We start from the raw sequence: 18,832 nt of genomic DNA, 5'->3' as shown, positions 1-18,832 counted from the left end.
TGATGATGGAGTGGGAGGAGAAAGAAGGGCTGGAGGAATGGGCAAGTCAGTGCGAGATTTCTCCAGATCCAAGCTCAGCAGCCTGCCGTCTAAGGCCAAGAAACCCCGTGAGCCTGTCCAGCCACCGTCAGCTCTTCTCCTTGGGTCATAGGAACCACCCACCTTGGCCGCTAAGGACACTTGGTGGGGACACTTTCCCAACGTGGCCCTGGGACCTCAGGTCAGGCTTGTGCCTCGGTTTCCCCACCTGGAAAATAGTGACACCAGAAGCCATTTTTGCTGTTTGTGTTCATCTCAGGAATGTGAAGGAAGGGAAGGAGGGAGAGAAGGAAGGGGAGGGAGGGAAGGAAATAAAGGAAGGAAGAAAAAGGGAGGGAGGAAAGGAAAAAAGAAGGAAAGGGAAAGGGAGGAGGAAAGAAGGGAAAGGCTTCGTATCTCGCCTCCAGACCCACACCAAGGGACAGGTCCAACATTATTATTTCACAACATGCCAGAGCTGCCGAGGCTTAAGAAATGGGTGGCGATTTGCATGTCATTTGCATTAAATTTGCATAGTGTTTGTTAAGGGTGAAAACTCCCTGAAAGTGCTTTCCCCACACCCCCATCCCCTCTAGACGCAGGAAACCCTCCCCCATCCTCACCCAGGACCCCCTGCGTGGGCTGAGGACCCCTCAGTTCAAGGGCTGCTGGAGTAGCAGCCTGGAGGGGAGGGTGGTGACCTGGGACACCCGGTCTGTAAAATGGGCCGTAATCATGGCTGTTAAACAGCACAGCTGGCCCACACGTCTGTGGGACAGACCCTGGCAGGGAGCTGCTGCGGACCTGAGCTGGGATGATTATTAAAAAGCCCCACCTCCCTGCTGGGCCCTGGAAGGAGGTGTCCCTGGGCCCCCAAGCGCCACAGGCATGATGTCTTATCTACCTGTCTCCGCTCTGGGCCTTGCGGCCAACATGACTCTTTCTTAATTAAAACATTATTTCTTCCCAGGCTCCTGTGCCTCTTCCCTGCTCGAGGCCAGCAGCTGGAGCGTGAACGCCACACCACGCGTGGCCCGACCCTCCACCCCCAACCAGCCTCCCGGTCTGCACAAAGGACCAGACTCCACACGGCTGCAGGCCAGAGATCCAACTGAGGCTCCGCATTCTATCTGGGGGATCTTGTGCCCAGAATTCCCACAGCACACTGCCTGGAATGTCCTCAAAATCACCACCCGTGACACCAGGCTCAGCGTGGAAAGCAGGGTGAGCGGCTGCAGCCAACAGTAAGGAGCTGTTGTCGGCATCTGGGACTGTGCAGAAACGTGCTTTATTGTCACAATACAAATGAGTGCAATGGAGAAAAAGAAAAAGAAAAGATTACCACCCAAGCCTCAGTGCTGTCCCAGGCACAGGGGCCCCCAGATCTCTGCCTACTCGACCAGAGTCCTTCCGACACAACCAGGAAACCCCATGCAGCAGGCAGGGGGCAAGGCATTAAGGGAGGGCACGCCAAGGGGGCGGGCACAGATGCAATGAGAGGAGATATTTGGGGAAAAGGGTAGAACACAGAACGCCGCTGGAGAACGGGGAGCGGGCTGCGTCCCCCAGCCTCCACCTTCAGTCATTTGAGATTTCCTGAGCGACTGGCTATACCCCACAGCCAAGGCTGTTCACAGTAGAGGAGCTCGTGGGGACCCACAAGAGGATGCGGTGCTCACTGGCTGGGCAGGAGGGCATCCGAGAAGACTTCCTGGAGGAGGCTGGAATTCCAGTTGGGCTGGAGCCGCAGAGAGGGGTGTGGAAGGTGCCTTTCGCAGGGGCACAGCTTGGGCCAAGAGAATGTACAAGGTGGGAGAGGTGCTGCCTGATTTCCTCTCCTCTCTCCTCTGTGCTTCTCTTCACATGCTGCCCAAGCTGGCACAGTGGTTCCTGCGGCATGGCCTCAGGTCACACAGTACAACCTGATTGGCTGGGTTGGGGCGACAATGTCCTCGCTCAGTGTCAGGGAGTGGGGCTCCCTCAGGACTGTCCATGGCAGTGGGCATCAGCTGGTCAGGCCAGTGTTTCACTGTCCACCCTAGGAGCCCAGAACCTGGAATAGCAGGAGGGGTGGACAAGACAATCTCAATTCAGGCCTTTAGGAGCATGAAACACCAGCTCTCTGGCCAGGTTTCCTTCTTCCCTTTTCCCTACTATCCCCTCCCGATGGGTGTGAACAGCAACGCCTGCAGTCATTCCCTCCTTCCCCACGGGCCTGGTGCCCCCCAGGAGAGACAAGGATGGCCCTCCAGCCACAGGTAGCCAGCCATTCTTAGAGGGAGCTTGGCTGTCTGGAGCCACCTGGTGGGAGCCACGGGAATTCAGGCAAAGAGTACAAAGTGAGGAGGCGGGTGACAGCCCAGAGAGGCAGTCATTCACCCAAAGCCACACAGCAAGTCTGGGCAACATCATTCATGTTAGGGGCAACGCGGTTAGTGTAAAGGTAAGTGAGAAGGCAAGGGGAGTGTCCTTGCCCAAGGGGTGAAAAGCACAGGGGTTTGGAGTTGGGGGCGGGGGTGGTGACACTCAAAAGAGGTGAGTCCCTTCTCCTCTCTGGGCCTCATTTCCCCCCAACTGTGGTCCTCACAATAGGTAAGGTCCCTGGAATGACTTACCTCCCGAAGGTGTCCCCCACCCAGCCTGCTCCTTCAGCCAGCATCTTCGGTCCCCTCGGTCATGGCTCCACCTCCTCCAACCCAGACTACCTGAAGGAGGACAGGAAGACACAGATTGCAGACCGGACACAGCCCTCACCTCCGTGCTCACCTATCTGCTCAGTGTCCGGCTGATGCATCTTCCCACGTCTGCCAGGACTTACCCCCAAGTCAGAGGCCTTCTCCCCCGCATCCAGGAACTGCTAGGGCTCCAGGAAAGTGCTCTGCCAGCCCTTTCCTCCCCTCCAGACCATACATTCCACAAATATTTATTGAGCACCTACTATGTGCCAGGCAGCAGTGAAGAGGATGAACAACAATGCCATCGTAAAGTTTATAGTCTGCTGGAGGAGATGGAGTTAAAAAACAAATTAGAAAAATATAGAGAAGTCAGGGGTTGGTAAGTGTCAGAGAGAAAGATAAAAGCAGGGATGAGGCCTGGCTGGTGTGGCTCAATGGTTGAGCACTGACCCATGAACCAGAAGTTCACGGTTTGATTCCTAGTCAGGGCACATGTCGGGGTTGCGATCCCCAGTAAGGAGGTGTGCAGGAGGCAGCCGGTCAGTGTTTCTCTCTCATCATTGATGTTTATCTCTCTCTCCCTCTCCCTTCCTCTCTGAAATCAATAATATATATATATTTCTGCCAGGACTTATATATCTGAACAAAGACCTGAAGGAGCTGAGGGAGGGAAGGAGGAAGGTGTAAAACATTCCAATCTGACATTAATCATGTTTATTTGGTTTCATGTCTGCTCCGTGAGGGCAGGCCTGGTCTGGGTCCCCACTGGGTTCCAGTGCCCAGCACGTGGCCTGGCACACAGTAGGCACTCAATAAATGCTTATTGCGTATTGAACGTGATTATGGTGTGTGGATGTCTGGGGTCATCCAGCTTCCAGACCTTGTAGAATAAGGTGCACTGCCGGGAACACCCTCTCCCAGCCCAAGCCCCCAACCCCCATCAGTCACCATCCCACTGTCTCCCCCTGCCCCTGAGATCCTTCCTCCCACACACACACCTTGAGTCTCCAGGACCAGCATCTGAGGCTCCTGCTCTCAAAACATCACCCAGGCTTGGCAGACCAGCCTCGGTGGCCCGACAAGCACGACCCCCATGAACTCCAGGGTTACACATTCGGCTCCAGTGTGTCCCCTGCCCAACATCTCCAAGGTGGAGCTCTGTGGCCAGCCCCTGCCAGCCTCCCCCACCTCCCAGGGCAGCCCCAGGCCTCCATGTGTGCTCTTCCCACGGCCCAGAAGCCCTTCTCTGCACCGTCCCACCATCTCCCCCTGCCTCTGAGATCCTTCCCTCGGGGTCACCCTGGCCAGGACTCCAGATGGCCAGGTCAGAGTGGAGGCAGCAAGTGTCAGGATGGGAATGCGGGTGGGCAGGTGTAGTGGGGGAGATGGATGAAGAGAGAAGGAAGGACCAGAGACTCAGAAGGACAGAGACAGAGCCAAACAGAGACAGGCATGCACCGAGAGAGACGTAGGGAAAGAGAGACAGAGAAAAGAGCAGACAGAATGGCCAGACAGAAATGGACAGAGCCATAGAGAGGCAGAAAGAATGATGGGAAGTGGAATAAATAGGACAGCAGCGCGCAGAGAGGGGAGACAAAGAAAGGGAGGGGAGGCCAGAGGCGGACAGAGGCAGAGAAAAGAAGGAAGCAGGCAGGGGGCATCCAGCCGCCCTCCTGGCGTCTCTGGGTGCCTGCCTCCCTCCATTCCCGTTTCAGCCGGTGCCCACCAGGGCAGTGCCGGGCCGGGGGAGAAGGCGCTCCAGGGGCCGGGAAGGACCCCTGGTCTACCCGCCCGCCCACGTCCCACCTACCCGGACCCCAGCCAGGCCCTGACTCACTCCCCTCCCCCACCCCCACAGGCCCTCCGGTTCCCTGCCTGCCTCTGCCAGCCCGGACCCACTCTCACCCCGGACCCCCCCCCCCGGCCCGCCACCTGGGGTCGCTGACGAGCAGCAGCACGGAGCCGTCCTGCAGGCGCACGTCGCGCACCGTCTGGTGGTCGTCCAGCCGCCGCGCGTTGTAGTAGAAGGTGCGCTTCCAGGAGCTCACGCCCTGGCCCACCAGCTGGGCGCGCAGGTCGCTGAGCGTGTCGCGCGGCCGCACGGTGAGCGGCAGCAGCAGCGCCTCGTCCGCCAGGTGCACTTTGATGTGGTAGCGCTTCCAGCGCGACAGGCCCCGCCGAAGCCCCTCCATGGCGCCCGCCGGGCGCTCCCCGCCCGGCCCCGGCCCCGGCCCCTCGTGCCCAGCGCACCCGCCCGACAGGACGAGCAGCCCGCCCCCGCCGCGCCCCGCCCGCCCGCCTGGCCACGCCCGCTGTGCCCGAGGGAGGTCCCTTGAGGGCGGGGCAGACCGAGGGCAGGGCGGACCCAGGGCCCCTCGTCCCCACCCGCAGACACCCCTCCGGTCATGCACTGATGCATCAAGTGCCTCCTGGAAGCGCCCCGATACCCGCGAACAAAACCCACAATAAGGAAACACATCACAATGCACCCTGTCCTGGGAAGGGCTAGGGAGCGGAGAAGAAGGAAGGGAAGAGAGATCTCTCAGAGATCTAGGTCAAGAGAGATCTCTCTGAGGAGGTGGCATTTGAATTGAGTTCTGAAGGCGAGAAGCAGTGAGTCAGTCAAGCAAAGGGTCAAGAGTGCTGCAGACGGGGCGGGAACAGCACATGCAAGGGCCCTGGGGCAGGGTCATGCCTGGTGGTTGGAGGAACGGCTAGGAGGCCCTGGTGGCTGGAGCAGAGTGAGCAAGGGGGAGAGAGGGAGGAGGTGAGGTCAGGGAGGTGATGAGGGACAGGTCTTACAGAGCCATGTGGGCCTTGGGGAGGACTTGGGCTTTTACCCTGAGGGAGGTGGGAACACTGGAGGGCTGTGGGCAGAGGGAAATAAGTGATTTCGAATTCTATTCATCGCTTACTCATTTATTCCCTTATTTCCTTCAAGACACATTCAAACAGCATCTGCTCTGTTGGTTGGGCTGGGCAATGCCAAGCACCAGAGACATCACAACCTAGGACCCTGCCCTCAAGGGTCTCCAAGTTGAGGATGAGGGATACAGACTTGGACACAGACACTCCCAGCCCTATGAGGTCAGGGCTTAAGTAGGAGGAGAGAACCCAGGCTGGGAAAGGCCAGTATGTGGGCATGGCTTCCCAGACGGGGTAGGCATTGGTGCTAGGGCTTTGGCAGATGAATAGGAGTTCAATATTCCCACCAAGGAGACACCTTCCCGCGATCACCAACTATATAGTTCAGTGTGTGCCTCGTGGGGGGAAAGCAGGAGTAAAGGCTTGTGGTCAGTGGCAGCCACAGGAGGCTTGTGAGCAGGGGCTCACCCATCCCCAATCCTATGTCCCCCCTCCCTGGCAACCCCTTTCTCAGGCTCCTCTTGCCTCCCCAGTCACACCTCTTCCCAAAAGCCTTCCCTGATTGCCTGCTGTCTGTGCCTGCCCACTGTCTTACCCGCCAGGACAGGACTGACCAGTTCTGGGTCTCCAGGATGCTGGCTCGACCTCCATGATTCAGTCTATACTTAGAAGCCAGTTAAGATGAAGCCCCCTGGGAACTCCTCCGGCAGTGGCAGGAGGGAGGGTGAGAGGGAGGCTGAGGCCAGAACGGGGCAGTGGACAGAGTGTGGGCTCTAACCCCGACCTTGACCCTTGAAAGATCCCAGGAAGGAACTTAACAACCCTGGGCCTCCATGTTCCCATCTGTCCAATGGAGCTGTTATGAGGATGAAATGACTGAGGGTAGAGCACTGAGAAATGTTACTGAAATGTTACAGTCACTGATAATTGTCTATGCTGAGAGTGTGAGGGGCAAAAAATAGAATATTGGGGACTAGCTATGGTTATGGGAAATATGAACCATGCTCTGTTAACCATGACTGCCTTGTTCTGGTTAAAGAAAGGACATTCTAGCCTGGCTGGGAGTTGTATCCCCACCCAGGACCTGGGAGTCCACCTTGGAATGTGGTCCATTCTCAGTCAAGAACTGCCTATTATCATGGAAAGATTAACAACCTTTGTGCCCAAAAAATGGAGTCCCACCCAGCCCCCACAGCCTACTTCCCCATGCCTGCAACCCCTTCTTCCCCAAGTAATCTTAGTCCCACTCGATATAAGCAGCTGGTTTATGGGGGTTTGCAGAGCAGATTTTTGTGGATGACCTGCTGCTCTCCCATACTGCTGGCGGTACTGGAATAAACGCTCATATATGAATCAACCCTGTCTCTGCTGAATTGGCTCAAGTAGTGACAGGCAGCCTGGACCCATTGGTTGTCTAGTTTCAAGAGGATATTCAGAAAGAAATGCAATTTGGCCTGGCTGGTTAGCTCAGTTGCTTAGAGCACCGTCCCAATACACCAAGGTTATCGATTCAATCCCAGGTCAGGGCACATATAAGAAACAGCCAATGAATGCATGCATAAGTAAGCGGAACAACAAAGTGATGTTTCTTTCTCTCTCTCTAAAATCAATAAAACATATTTTTAAAAATAGAACACGTCCCTTAATTCTCACATGACGCTGTTATCCGCCATTTTACAGACGACTAAATTGAGGCACAGAGAGGATGCACCGTTCCCCTGGCAATACACAGCGAAAATGGCAGAGCCAGGATTTGAATCCCAGCCACTTGGCTTCAACACTCACGCTATTGTCCGCTGACGATGAAGCTTCTTACACAATCATGAGATTTCACATGAAGATTTTGAAAGTGGCTAAAAGCAAATTCCAGATGGATTACAATTCCCAGAAAAGAGAGAGAGAGAGAGAGAGAGAGACAAACTATAAACTACTCGAAGAAAACATGGGAATTAAAAATAATAATCCTAGTTTGTTAAAGCATGACATTAAACCCTGAAGTCTTTAATTAAAAGATTAATAACTGACTACAAACAAATATAAAATTCTTACACACACACACACACACACACACACACACACACACACAAATACTAGACAGTCAGTAGACAAAGTCAGGAAAACTTTTCCAAGACTGATAGAGAAAAGGCTGATTTCCTTAATATGTAAAAAGCTTCAAAAGCTCAATGATGCCCAAAAGGCCAATAGAAAAAGCAAAACATATGAACAGTTTTTGAAAAGGAAATACAGGCCTTAGCTGGTTTGGCTCAGTGGATATAGCATCGTCCTGTGGACTGAAAGGTCCCAGGTTCAATTCCAGTCAAGGGCACATGCCCGGGTTGCAGACTCGATCCCCAATAGGGGGTGTGCAGGAGGCAGCCGATCAATGATTCTCTCTCATCATTGATGTTTTTATCTCTCTCCTCCTCTCTCTTCCTCTCAGAAATCAATAAAAATACATTTTTTTTAAAAAAAGGAAATACAGTGTCTTCTAAACATATGAGAGGAAGTCATTTTCACTCACGGTAAACTAGATATAAAATAAAACTACCATGAAATACCTTTTTAAAATGAAATCTGTTAGGTTGCTGAAGGTGAAAAAGTTTGATAATTCACCATGTCGCTGGGGTTTGGGGAAAAGAGCCATCGCACAATTTGGGGTTTGGAGTGTGAAGTAGTATAATCTCTCTGATAATAGCTCTTGAAATAATAAACCAGTTCTGTCCCTCTGGGAGTCTCCCCAGGGGGGCAAGGACGGATTCCAGCCAGCACAATGCATGTACTGAGCAATTTACAGCAAACCATGCGGCTGGTTCATCCAACGAAGGAGGAAAACTGAGGCAGACAGAGGGACGTGGTAGAACGAGGGTGTGCGCTCTCTCCAGGGAAGGTGAGCAGGCTGGCTCTACCTGCAGAACCAGGTCATCACGGCCCCAGCCACCTCCCTTATCAGGCTAAGCTCCAGGCCTCACGTGTCATACCTGTTGATGTCTAGGATAGATCAGAGCAAGGCCCAGGGACACTTGGCTTTAACATATGGAGGCCAAGCCGGCCACACTGAGCCCTGTAAGTGTTGGGTGCCAGTTCCAATTAATTCTGACTTTCTCATTAAGCTGTTAGGGAAAGCCAGGTGGCTGTGGGCAGCAGGCCCTGTGCTTGGGCTGCTGGATTAGAGGAATCATGGTTTCTGCCCAGAGACACTATTATCTGTCAGGGGCAATTATCGAAGAGCCGGGCGGACAGGGACAAGCTGGAGAATCCCCGAGTTCTGGAACCTGGGAGGCTCAGAACCGTAGGATCACTGAAATTGCGGACTCCCAGCATCTTGGAAGGCCTGGCGCTCTAGACTAGGGGTGGGCAAACTTTTTGACTTGAGGGCCACAATGGGTTCTTAAACTGGACCGGAGGGCCGGAACAAAAGCATGGATGGAGTGTTTGTGTGAACTAATATAAATTCAAAGTAAACATCATTACATAAAAGGGTACGGTCTTTTCTTTTTTTAGTTTTATTCATTTCAAACGGGCCGGATCCGGCCCGCGGGCCGTAGTTTGCCCACAGCTGCTCTAGACCCTCAGAATGCTCACCCCTCCTCATGAACATTCTAGAATCCAGGGCTCACTAGTAGAAGGGTCAGGGTTCCGGGTAGTAATCAACACACAGGTCACTTCTGGGTGTCTTAGGGGGCAAAGGAATGTTGGGGAAGGTTCTGAGGGAGATCAGAGGATCAGTGGGAAGTGAGAAGAACAGGTTTTAAAAACGGGCCAGAATGCATGGGTCCTCTGAAGCAGAAGGGACACATGTGGGTGGGGCTGGTGTCCCCCAGTACTGCAGGCAGATAGGAAGGGAGGGGGAGTGCTGTGCCAGTTTGCCCCTACGGGTGACATATCCACTGAATTTGGCCAAATTCTGGAATCACAGATATTTAGTCTCTCTTTAAAAAAAAAAAAAAAAAAAAAAAATCTGCTTCTGACCTGTCACTCTTTTTTTAAAAAATATATTTTATTTTTTACAGAGAGGAAAGGAGAGGGATAGAGAGTTAGAAACATCGATGAGAGAGAAACATCCATGAGCTGCCTCCTGCACACCCCCTACTGGGTACATGCCCAAGGTACATGCCCTTGACCGGAATCGAACCTGGGACCTTTCAGTCCGAGGGCCGACGCTCTATCCACTGAGTCAAACCGGTTAGGGCGATGTTTAGTCTCTTGTGACACAAAAGAGTTTTGTCCCCTGCCCCCCCGCCCCCCATTGATTTTTAGAGAGAGTTGGAGCAAGGGAGGGGGAGGGGGAAAGAGAGAGAAAAACATCAATGTGAGAGAGACGCATCGATTGGTTACCCCCCACACATGCCTCCACCCGGGTCAGGAGCAAACCTGCAACCCAGGTAGGTGCCCTTGACCAAGAATCGAGCCCACAATCCTTTGGTGCATGGGCTAACACTCTAACCACTGAGCCCACTGGCCAGGGCCAGAAGAGGTTTGTTCTTAGACTTGTTCCCTTGGGCCAGCAGTCTCTCAAACTGCAAGCCCAGAGGCCCACACGATGCTTTTGTTGTATTTATTTCTTTTACATTTTATTGATTTCAGAGAGGGAGAGAGAGAGAGATAGAAACATCAATGATGAGAGAAACTCATTGATCAGCCGCCACTGGGGAATCAAACCTGCAACCCAAGCATGTGCCCTTGATCAGAATTGAACTCGGGACCCTTCAGTCCTCAGGCCCACGCTCTGGCCACTGAGCCAAACCAGCTAGGGCTGTTTTTGTTTCACAGAATTGGTAAATGAGTGTTTCCATGTAAGAGGTTGGAGCTCTACTGGGCCCCCAATCCAAGTGTCAGCGGTGGGCCCTCTGTGGACGGGACACGAATTCCCTACAATCCCTACCAGATCCTGTGCACTCCCTGAGCCCTGAAGGGTATGTCCTCCCTGGTTCAGTAATAGTACTAACTTTGTATCCTCACTTTGATCAAGAAAGTGAGTCCCCAGGCAGCTGTTTGCCAATGTCTCTCCTTCCCCAGGAAGAGATGCTAACAAGGTTATGGAAAAAGCAAATGGACATCCCTCCATGCTTTCCAATCAGTTACCCCATTGGGTCCCTGTCACCAACCCTATGAGGTCCGTACTTTTGTTCTGTTTCTCAGACGAGAAAACGGAGGCTTCCCCGAAGCCACACAGGAAGGTGAAGCAGGGCCCCTGGGACATGGCAGAAATGAGTTAGCAGGAGAGCTCAGGTGCCTCTACCTGATTCGGTACCCAAAGGGAAATGTGGCGTGGAAAGGGTGGCTTTGAGAAGGGCATGGGGAGGAGTTTGGATTTTCTTCGAAGAGCAATGGGGAGCCATGGGAGGGTTTGAAACAAGGGAGTGGCCTGATCTAATTTGTGTTAGAAAGGTCCCTGGCAATGTGGAATCTATTTTAGAAGATGGACACAAATCCTGAGCTAAGAGAGGTCTTATCTCAGGTCAGACTGTTCTCTTCATCGCTACTACTTCTTGGGTCTATGTGTCCCACTCCAAAGAAATTTCATAAGAAATTCATTGCTAGGATACCTGGTAAATGAGGGCTCATGGTGGTCCCTGATGGTAAATTATGTTATTCCTAGCTCTATTAAAAACAAAGGCTACTTGCTAACAACATGTTCAAAAGTAGCATCCTTCATATATAAAGAGTCATTAGAGAGAAATAAAAACAGAGATATGCAAAGAACATGGATGTCACTTTGAACACATAAAAGACATAGCCCTAGCTGGTTTGGCTTGGTGGATAGAGCATCGGCCTTTGGACTGAAGGGTTCCGGGTTTGATTCTGGTCAAGGGCACATACCTAGGTTGCAAGCTCGATCCCTGGCCCTGGTCCAGGCCCATGGGGGATGCAACCAATCTATGTGTCTCTCTCTCACATCGATGTTTCTCTCTCTCTGTCTCTCCCCCTCCCTTCCACTCTCTCTAAATATCAATGGGAAAAATATCCTCAGGTGAGGATTAACATGAAAAAAATTAAGATTAAAAATAAAAGACAGCCCTAGCCAGTTTGGTTCAGTGGCTAAAGCAGCCTGCGGACTGAAGGGTCCCAGGTTTGATTCCGGTTAAGGGGCACATGTCCAGGTTGCAGGCTCCATCCCCAGTAGGGGGCGTGCAGAAGGCAGCTGATCAATGATTCTCTCATCATTAATGTTTCTCTCTCTTCCTCTCCCTTCCTCTCTGAAATCAATAAAAAAATAATAATGAAAAATAAAAATCAATGGAAAAATATCTTTGGGTGAGGATTTAAAATAAATAAATAAATATGAAGTGGCTGTACCATTTTAAAAAAATAAAAAAGTGGTATATTATTTTTTAAAAAATAATAAAAATAAAAGACATAGGTGGGAAATCATAAAGTAAAGACTCACATGAAAAAGTGTTTAATCACCCTAGGATTCTCCCCCCCTCTAATATTCAACAAAGATATCAAGCCGAAGCCGGTTTGGCTCAGTGGATAGAGCATCAGCCTGCGGACTGAAGGGTCCCAGGTTCGATTCCGGTCAAGGGCATGTACCTCAGTTGCGGGCACATCCCCAGTAGGAGATGTGCAGAAGGCAGCTGATCGATGTTTCTCTCTCGTCGATGTTTCTGACTCTCTATCTCTCTCCCTTCCTCTCTGTAAAAAATCAATAAAAAATATATTTAAAAAAAAGATATTAAGTTCTGTGAGGGTGCAAGTCAATAGACACATCTGTTGCTGGAATAAGTTAGTACCATCTTTCTGGAAGGTAAAATGGCAAAGTGCATTGAAAGCCTTTGATGGAGAATAAGTAATTATAATGACTCACCTTTGTCGAGTGACAAATCAATTTCATTTATTGTGTTTTGTTTCCACGAGAGCAGAAACTCCCCGAAGGCAGGGATTTTTGTCTGTTTTGTTCACTGCCCAGTCCCTGACGCCTGAAACAGCACCTATCATGATCTCATTTTTCTGTACACTGACTGAGAGAACCGGTGAGCTAGACCAAAAGGGAAGTTTCTGTGCGGCATCTGAGCATCCACCTTGTTAGGTCTTTAAGACAATCCTCTTATCCTGAGCAGTGCGGGGAGGATTCTCAGGGGCTCCCACTGACCCGTGGGTTAATGGATGTGCTTGCAGTTATAAGTGATTTCTGACACTTACTGAGTCCTTAGGCTATGCCAGGCAGTGTTTAAAGAGATTTACAAAACTCAACTCCATCACTTAACAGCAAAGCTATGAGGTAGATGCTAATATCAGGTCCATTTTACAGACGAGGAAACTGAGTCCACAGCTTAAAAGTAGCCCTCTAGGGCCTGGCACACGGTAGGTGCTGAGGTTTAGTAGAACCTAAATTTTGCTCAGTCTGTTCCATGAACACCCGTTTCTGTCTCCTGTCACCTTTCCTTGGGGGTCCCATGACAGACTCTGGGCGCCACCAGAAAGTGCTCCATAAATGTTTCAGTTCTCTAATTCTTTCGGTGACTCGACACAGAGCTGCCGGGGAAGGTGAATGGAGAGGTAGTGCAGGTTTCTGTGGGTCTGGAGACAGGAAGACACAGAGAGTCACCTCTCCTCCCCAGAGACACGCTCAAGGACACGTGTGAACATTCACTCCCAGACCTATGCAGACACACCCACTTCAAAACAAGCGCTCACAGCCCCGCTGGTGTGGCTCAGTAGTAGAACGTTGACCTATGAACCAGGAGGTCACGGTTCAATTCCCAGTCAGGGCACATCCGGGTTACGGGCTCAGTCCCCAGTGTGGGGCATGCAGAAGGCAGCCGATCAATGCTTCTCTCTCATCATTGATGTTTCTATCTTTCACTTCCTCTCCCTTCCTCTCTGAAATCAATAAAATATATATTAAAAAAAGCACACAGACCAAAACAGACACAGCCCCAAACAAGCATAGATATACACATGAGGCATGCACCCCCCTCCCCAGGGCATTGGCCTGGGATGGCCAGGTTAGAGAGGCCCCCTCTCCACCCCCACCCCGCACCAGCCTCCACCTCCATCCCTCCTCCTTGGGGCCCAGCCTCCTGCTAAGGAGGCGCTAGGCAGCGATGGCTGCGCGGCTTTCGAACGCCACCTGGTGGGTACAAGGGACAGGGGGCATGACAGCTCAGTGGCTTAACACCTCTGTGGGTCTCGGGTCCCTCTGTGTTCATCTGTGATTGCTTATGTCTCTATTTGCATCTGTGTCTCTATTTCTCTGTGTCTCAGCCTCTTCTCTCTTCTTTTTCTTTCTGTTCTGTCTCTTTCTCTCCAGCTCTGTCTCGTCTTCTGTGGCTCTCCATCTCTCTTTCTCTTTCTCGCCTCACACCTCTTCCCCACTGCCAGAGCCCAAGGCCTCTTCAATCACTCCTCCCTATGCACCCCTCTTATTAGCCACATCCTCGGTGCCCTGTCCCCCAGTGATATCATCCTGGCGCTTCCTGCCACCATAGGCTGTCGCCATGACTCAGTCCGGGTGGGGTGTGATGACCAACCTCATCAGCTTCGCCTGCCAGCCACACCTACCTCCTATGTTCTGGTCTTTGGGGAGGGGACCTCATACCTGGAGGAGCACGTGGTCCCCTGCTTTATCCTTGGCCAGCCTCTGTTTGGACAAGGGCAGAGCAGAGGACAGAGGATGCGGCTAATAAGGGATACGCAGGGAGGGATGATCGGAGGGGCCTGGCTCAGTTATTGAAGAGGCCCATGAGGCCACTGTGGCTCACCCCTTCCCCAGGGCTGGCTGCTGCTGGCTCCCTGACGGGGGCAAGTGCTGGTTGCAAGGGAAGGGGGTGTGGGGATGGTGAGGATTTGGATCCCCAAGCAAGGACGGTCCCAGAGAGGGGAGGGGACAGTCACCCTTGAACCTTGCTAAGAGGGCAGGGATCTCCTCCCCCCCACATCACCCGCTAGCTGACACCTGATCCCTGATCACCCAGACTTTGGAGGCCACTCTGCCTGACTCCATGTCTCCCCTGCGCCTGTTTGCTCTGAGGTGCTGCACCCTTTCCTTTCTGGGGCTACTGCACATTCTGTTCCCTCTCCCAGAATGCCCTTCCAGTCACCTCCTCCAGGAAGCCTCTTAATCTCTTCTCTTTCTTATTCCATCCCATCCTTGAAATCATCCATTGAGCTCCACAGAGCAGGTCTGTCTTGGTTATGGTCATGGCTGTGTCCCTGGCAGAGCCCAGCACACAGGAAATGCCCACGGAAGTGTTTGCTAAATGAATGAATGAGCTAGAAGAGGCTCATAGGTACACTCTTGAGCCCAGATCTTTGATCTTGTCTTGCTGGGGGTGAGAGGGGGCTTGGCCAAGTGGGCTTCTTCCCTCTCTGTGCCCTGCTTTTCCAGGGACAGGGGCTGAAGGGACATTTTCTGGGCTGCTTGTGAAATCTACCCTGCTGGGTCTCATTTCAGCTGAGTCTGTAAACATTTGGTCTGCCGTGGCCGGCAGCAACTATGCAGGAGAAGCTTCAGTGCCTTTTATGAGCCTCCCTGTGGGGCCTAACTCGAGGTTTCTGTGGCTGGGTATGTGGGGCGCTCCTGCAGTTTCTCAGCAGGTTGGCATGAGGTAGGTAAGACTGAAGAACTGGAAGAAGCGGCAAGAGGCCATCAGCAGCTCCCAGCACTTAACCCCGCAGCATGCAGCATTCAAGAGGCCAAACGTGGGGCCTCTTGGTTTTAAAAATGGTTCATGCAGTATCATAGATTACAGCTGCCACGATGGACATGGATTCCCAATGGACCCCTTCCTCACATCTTAAGGCCACACTTACTCCTTAGCAGCGGTTCTCAACCTTCTGGCCCTTTAAATACAGTTCCTCATGTTGTGACCCAACCATAACATTACTTTCGTTGCTACTTCATAACTGTAATGTTGCTACTGTTATGAATCGTCATGTAAATATCTGATATGCAGGATGGTCTTAGGCGACCCCTGTGAAAGGGTTGCGACCCATAGGTTGAGAACCGCTGCCTTAGAGGGAGGGCTTTTTGGCAATGAGGCAGACAGCCTAATTTAGACCTGGTTCTTGTAGAAGAATTAACAGCAACTACAACCATTTGTTAAGCGCCTACTACATGCCCACACTGTGTGAAGCACTTTAAATTCATCGTCTTCTCACATCCTCCGAATCACCCTGCCCATTTTACAAGAAAATTGAGAAGGACTCAAGGCCATCCAGGTGGCAAAGGGCAGAGCTGGGATTGGAACTCTCCCGCCTAGTTTGGTCTGAAGTCACCCAGCCCTCATGGAGGCCTCCTCCAAAGGGTCACCATCCCAGCACTTCTCAACCGTCAGGATCCCAGGAGTGGCTGGAGGTAGGGCCTGAGTCAAACCAGCAGGTCTGACTTGGGTCCTGGGAAATCCAAGTGTCAGACCTGCTGGAGGTGGAGTGAGGTGCATTTAAAAAATTATTTACTGATTTGAGAGAGAAACATCGATTTGTTGTTCCACTTACTTATGCACTCATTGCTTGCTTCTTGTATGTGACCTGGACTGAAGCTGCAGCCTTAGCATATAGCAGTGGTTCTCAACCTTCCTAATGCCACGACCCTTTAATACAGTTCCTCATGTTGTGGTGACCCCCAACCATAAAATTATTTTCGTTGCTCCTTCATAACTGTAATTTTGCTACTGTTATGAATCATAATGTAAATATCTGATATGCAGGATGTATTTTCATTGTTACAAATTGAACATAATTAAAGCATAGTGATTAATCACAAAAACAATATGTAATTATAGATGTGTTTTCCGATGGTCTTAGGCGACCCCTGTGAAAGGGTCGTTCAACTCCCAAAGGGGTCGCGACCCACAGGTTGAGAACCGCTGGCATATAGGGAAGATGCTCTAATCAACTGAGCTACTGGGCCAGAGCAGGAGGTGCACTTTCAAGAAGCACCTCCCTCCACCTTCCTCAGTCCCGTCTCAGTCATGGCAGCCTTGCTGTTGCACACGTCCAATCATGTTTGAGGGGCTCCCTCTGAATCTCAGCAGATAGTCTTCCACCCGGTGTTTACTGCCGACACCAGAAGACACAGGATCTAGTGGCCCCATAACACTTCAAACTAGAGGAATTTTCTACCAGGCCTCAAAAGCGCCAGTAGGCCATCCAAGAGACGAAGCCATCTGAAAACTTGAAAATACAGAATAATTATGTATTTTCTGTCTCCTCTTCATAAATTGAGTAAGCATTTACTACTCTGTGTCTACTACATCCCAGGTGGATTGGCCAAGTCTTTATTTTGTTTTTGACTCTTTATGACATCTGGGCCTCATCTTGGACCATGTGGCCAAGAGAGGGACAGTGATACTTCACAGTAGAGACATCGCCCCTCAACCTGGAAGCCAGTTAAAAGTCACCCCATCCCCACTAACCAACGACTTTGTGGATGTGTTTTTAAAAAGTAAAAAGCCCTTTTTACAACGTTGCATTTGAAATTTTTTGACTAAAAGTAACACATGCAATGTAAGCCTGGCAATCATCGTGCAGGCGTGGGAATTCCTACAAAGTGAGAAAATTTAACCTAGGAGCTGTTTTGAAATGTAATGAAATCTTTATGAATACAAAATTTAGCAGTTGATGAAGTTGACACATTTTTGTAGATGTGGGGACACTTGATAAGGCATTAATTCTGATTTTACAGTCTTCTTTTTGGATTTGTGGAGCCAATAAATTCTTCCTCCCCCCCCCCTCCTTTTACAGGTCTCCTGTAAAACATGAGCATCCTGGGCTCTATTTCTGCAGGGACTCTCAGTGCCTGTCAGCATTTATTAAGCACTTACTACGTGCCAGGAGCAATTCTGAGCTTCGTAAGTATAATTAATTTTTAAAAAATCCTCATTGGAGGATGTTTATTTTATTTATTTACTTATTTATTTACTTAATCCTCACCAGAGGATATTCTTTCCATTGCTTTTTTTTTTAAAAAAAAGGAAACATATCTTTCTTTTTAACATTTTTTTTTCTTTTTTAAAATATATTTTATTAATTTTTTTACAGAGAGAAAGGGAGAGGGATAGAGAGTTAGAAACATCCACGAGAGAGAAACATCAATCAGCTGCCTCCTGCACACCCCCTAGTGGGGATGTGCTTGCAACTAAGGTACATGCCCTTGGCCAGAATTGAACCTGGGACCTTTCAGTCTGCAGGCTGATGCTCTATCCACTGAGCCAAACTGGTTAGGGCGGAAATATATCTTTTTATTGAATACAGAGAGGAAGGGAGAGGGAGAGAGATAGAAACATCAATGATGAAAGAGAATCATTGATCGACTGCCTCCTGCACGCCCCACACTGGGGATCGAGTCCGCAAACCAGGCATGTGCCCTGACCGGGAATCGAACCATGACCTCCTGGGTCCTGGTCAACGCTCAACCACTGAGCCACGCCGGCCAGGCCCCATTGCTTTTTAGAGCCTGGAAGAGCGAGGGAAAGACAAAGAGAAACACTGATGTGAAACACATCAATTGGTTGCTTCCTGTACGAGCCCCGATGAGGGCCCAGGTTGGGGAGAAGCCTGCAACCAAGGTACATGTTCTTGACTGGAATCAAGCCTGAAGACTGTCTAGGGCTGTTTATTGATTTTTAGAGAGAAGGAGAGATATCAATGAGAGAGAAACATTGATCAGTTGCCTCCCATATGCGCCCTGACCAGGGATCAAACCTGCAACCTAGGTATGTGCCCTGACAGAACCAAAACTGCAACCTTTTGGTGTACAGGACGAAACCCCAACTAACTGAGCCATTTGGCCAGGGCTATATTATTTTAATCGTAGCAAAGGCCCTCTATGGTAAATACTATCACTATTCCCTTCTTTCAGTTACGGAAGCCAAAGCAGAGAAAAACTAGTAACTTCCTGTGGGCAGACAGACAGGTGGGTTGATTCGAAGCAGTCTGGTTCTTGAGCCTGGCTTCTCAGTTTATACCCCAGTGGTTCTCACTCCTAATATCTAACAGATCCCCTACCTTTAAAATTATTTTAAAATTGTGATCAAATACAAATAAAATGTAACCATTTTTAAGTGTTTAGCTCAATGGCATCAAGTACATTCACAATGTTGTGCAACCATCCCCACCATCCATCTCCGGAACATTCTCATATTACCAAACTGAAACTCTGTCCCTATTAAACACTAACTACTCATCCCTCTACCCCAGCACCTGGCTCCCACCATAAACTTTCTTTTTCTTTTCTTTTCTTTTTTTTTTAAGTATTTTATTTTTAAATATATTTTTATTGATTTCAGAGAGGGAGAGGGAGAGATAGAAACATCAATGATGAGAGAGAA

The 18,832-nt window shown here is 50.5% G+C and overlaps 1 protein-coding gene across 2 annotated transcripts; it reads right to left on the bottom strand.

Annotated features, from left to right (window-relative positions):
* Positions 1–1,282: 1,282 nt before the first annotated feature.
* TINCR (TINCR ubiquitin domain containing) lies at positions 1,283–4,955 on the bottom strand. Of its 2 annotated transcripts, XM_059697052.1 has the most exons (4): positions 4,626–4,955; positions 2,957–3,013; positions 2,634–2,723; positions 1,283–2,071 (listed from the first exon to the last, which is right to left on the bottom strand). In XM_059697052.1, exons 1-2 carry the CDS (start codon positions 4,883–4,885, stop codon positions 3,007–3,009), a joined length of 267 nt encoding a protein of 88 aa, XP_059553035.1. In that variant the 5' UTR covers positions 4,886–4,955; the 3' UTR covers positions 1,283–2,071; positions 2,634–2,723; positions 2,957–3,006. The 2 variants fall into 2 exon arrangements, with proteins under 2 accessions (XP_059553035.1, XP_059553036.1); XM_059697053.1 differs by lacking the exon at positions 2,957–3,013.
* Positions 4,956–18,832: the final 13,877 nt, after the last annotated feature.

Source organism: Myotis daubentonii, chromosome 5 (genome assembly GCF_963259705.1).
Source record: "Myotis daubentonii chromosome 5, mMyoDau2.1, whole genome shotgun sequence".
Taxonomy (NCBI): Eukaryota; Metazoa; Chordata; class Mammalia; order Chiroptera; family Vespertilionidae; genus Myotis; species Myotis daubentonii.
The sequence above is the reverse complement of the archived record's forward strand: the minus strand, read 5'-3'. Positions and strand labels throughout refer to the sequence as shown.

Excerpts from the sequence above, each read along its gene's own strand:
- TINCR (XM_059697052.1), bottom strand. The coding sequence starts at position 4,885 with ATGGAGGGGCTTCGGCGGGGCCTGTCGCGCTGGAAGCGCTACCACATC.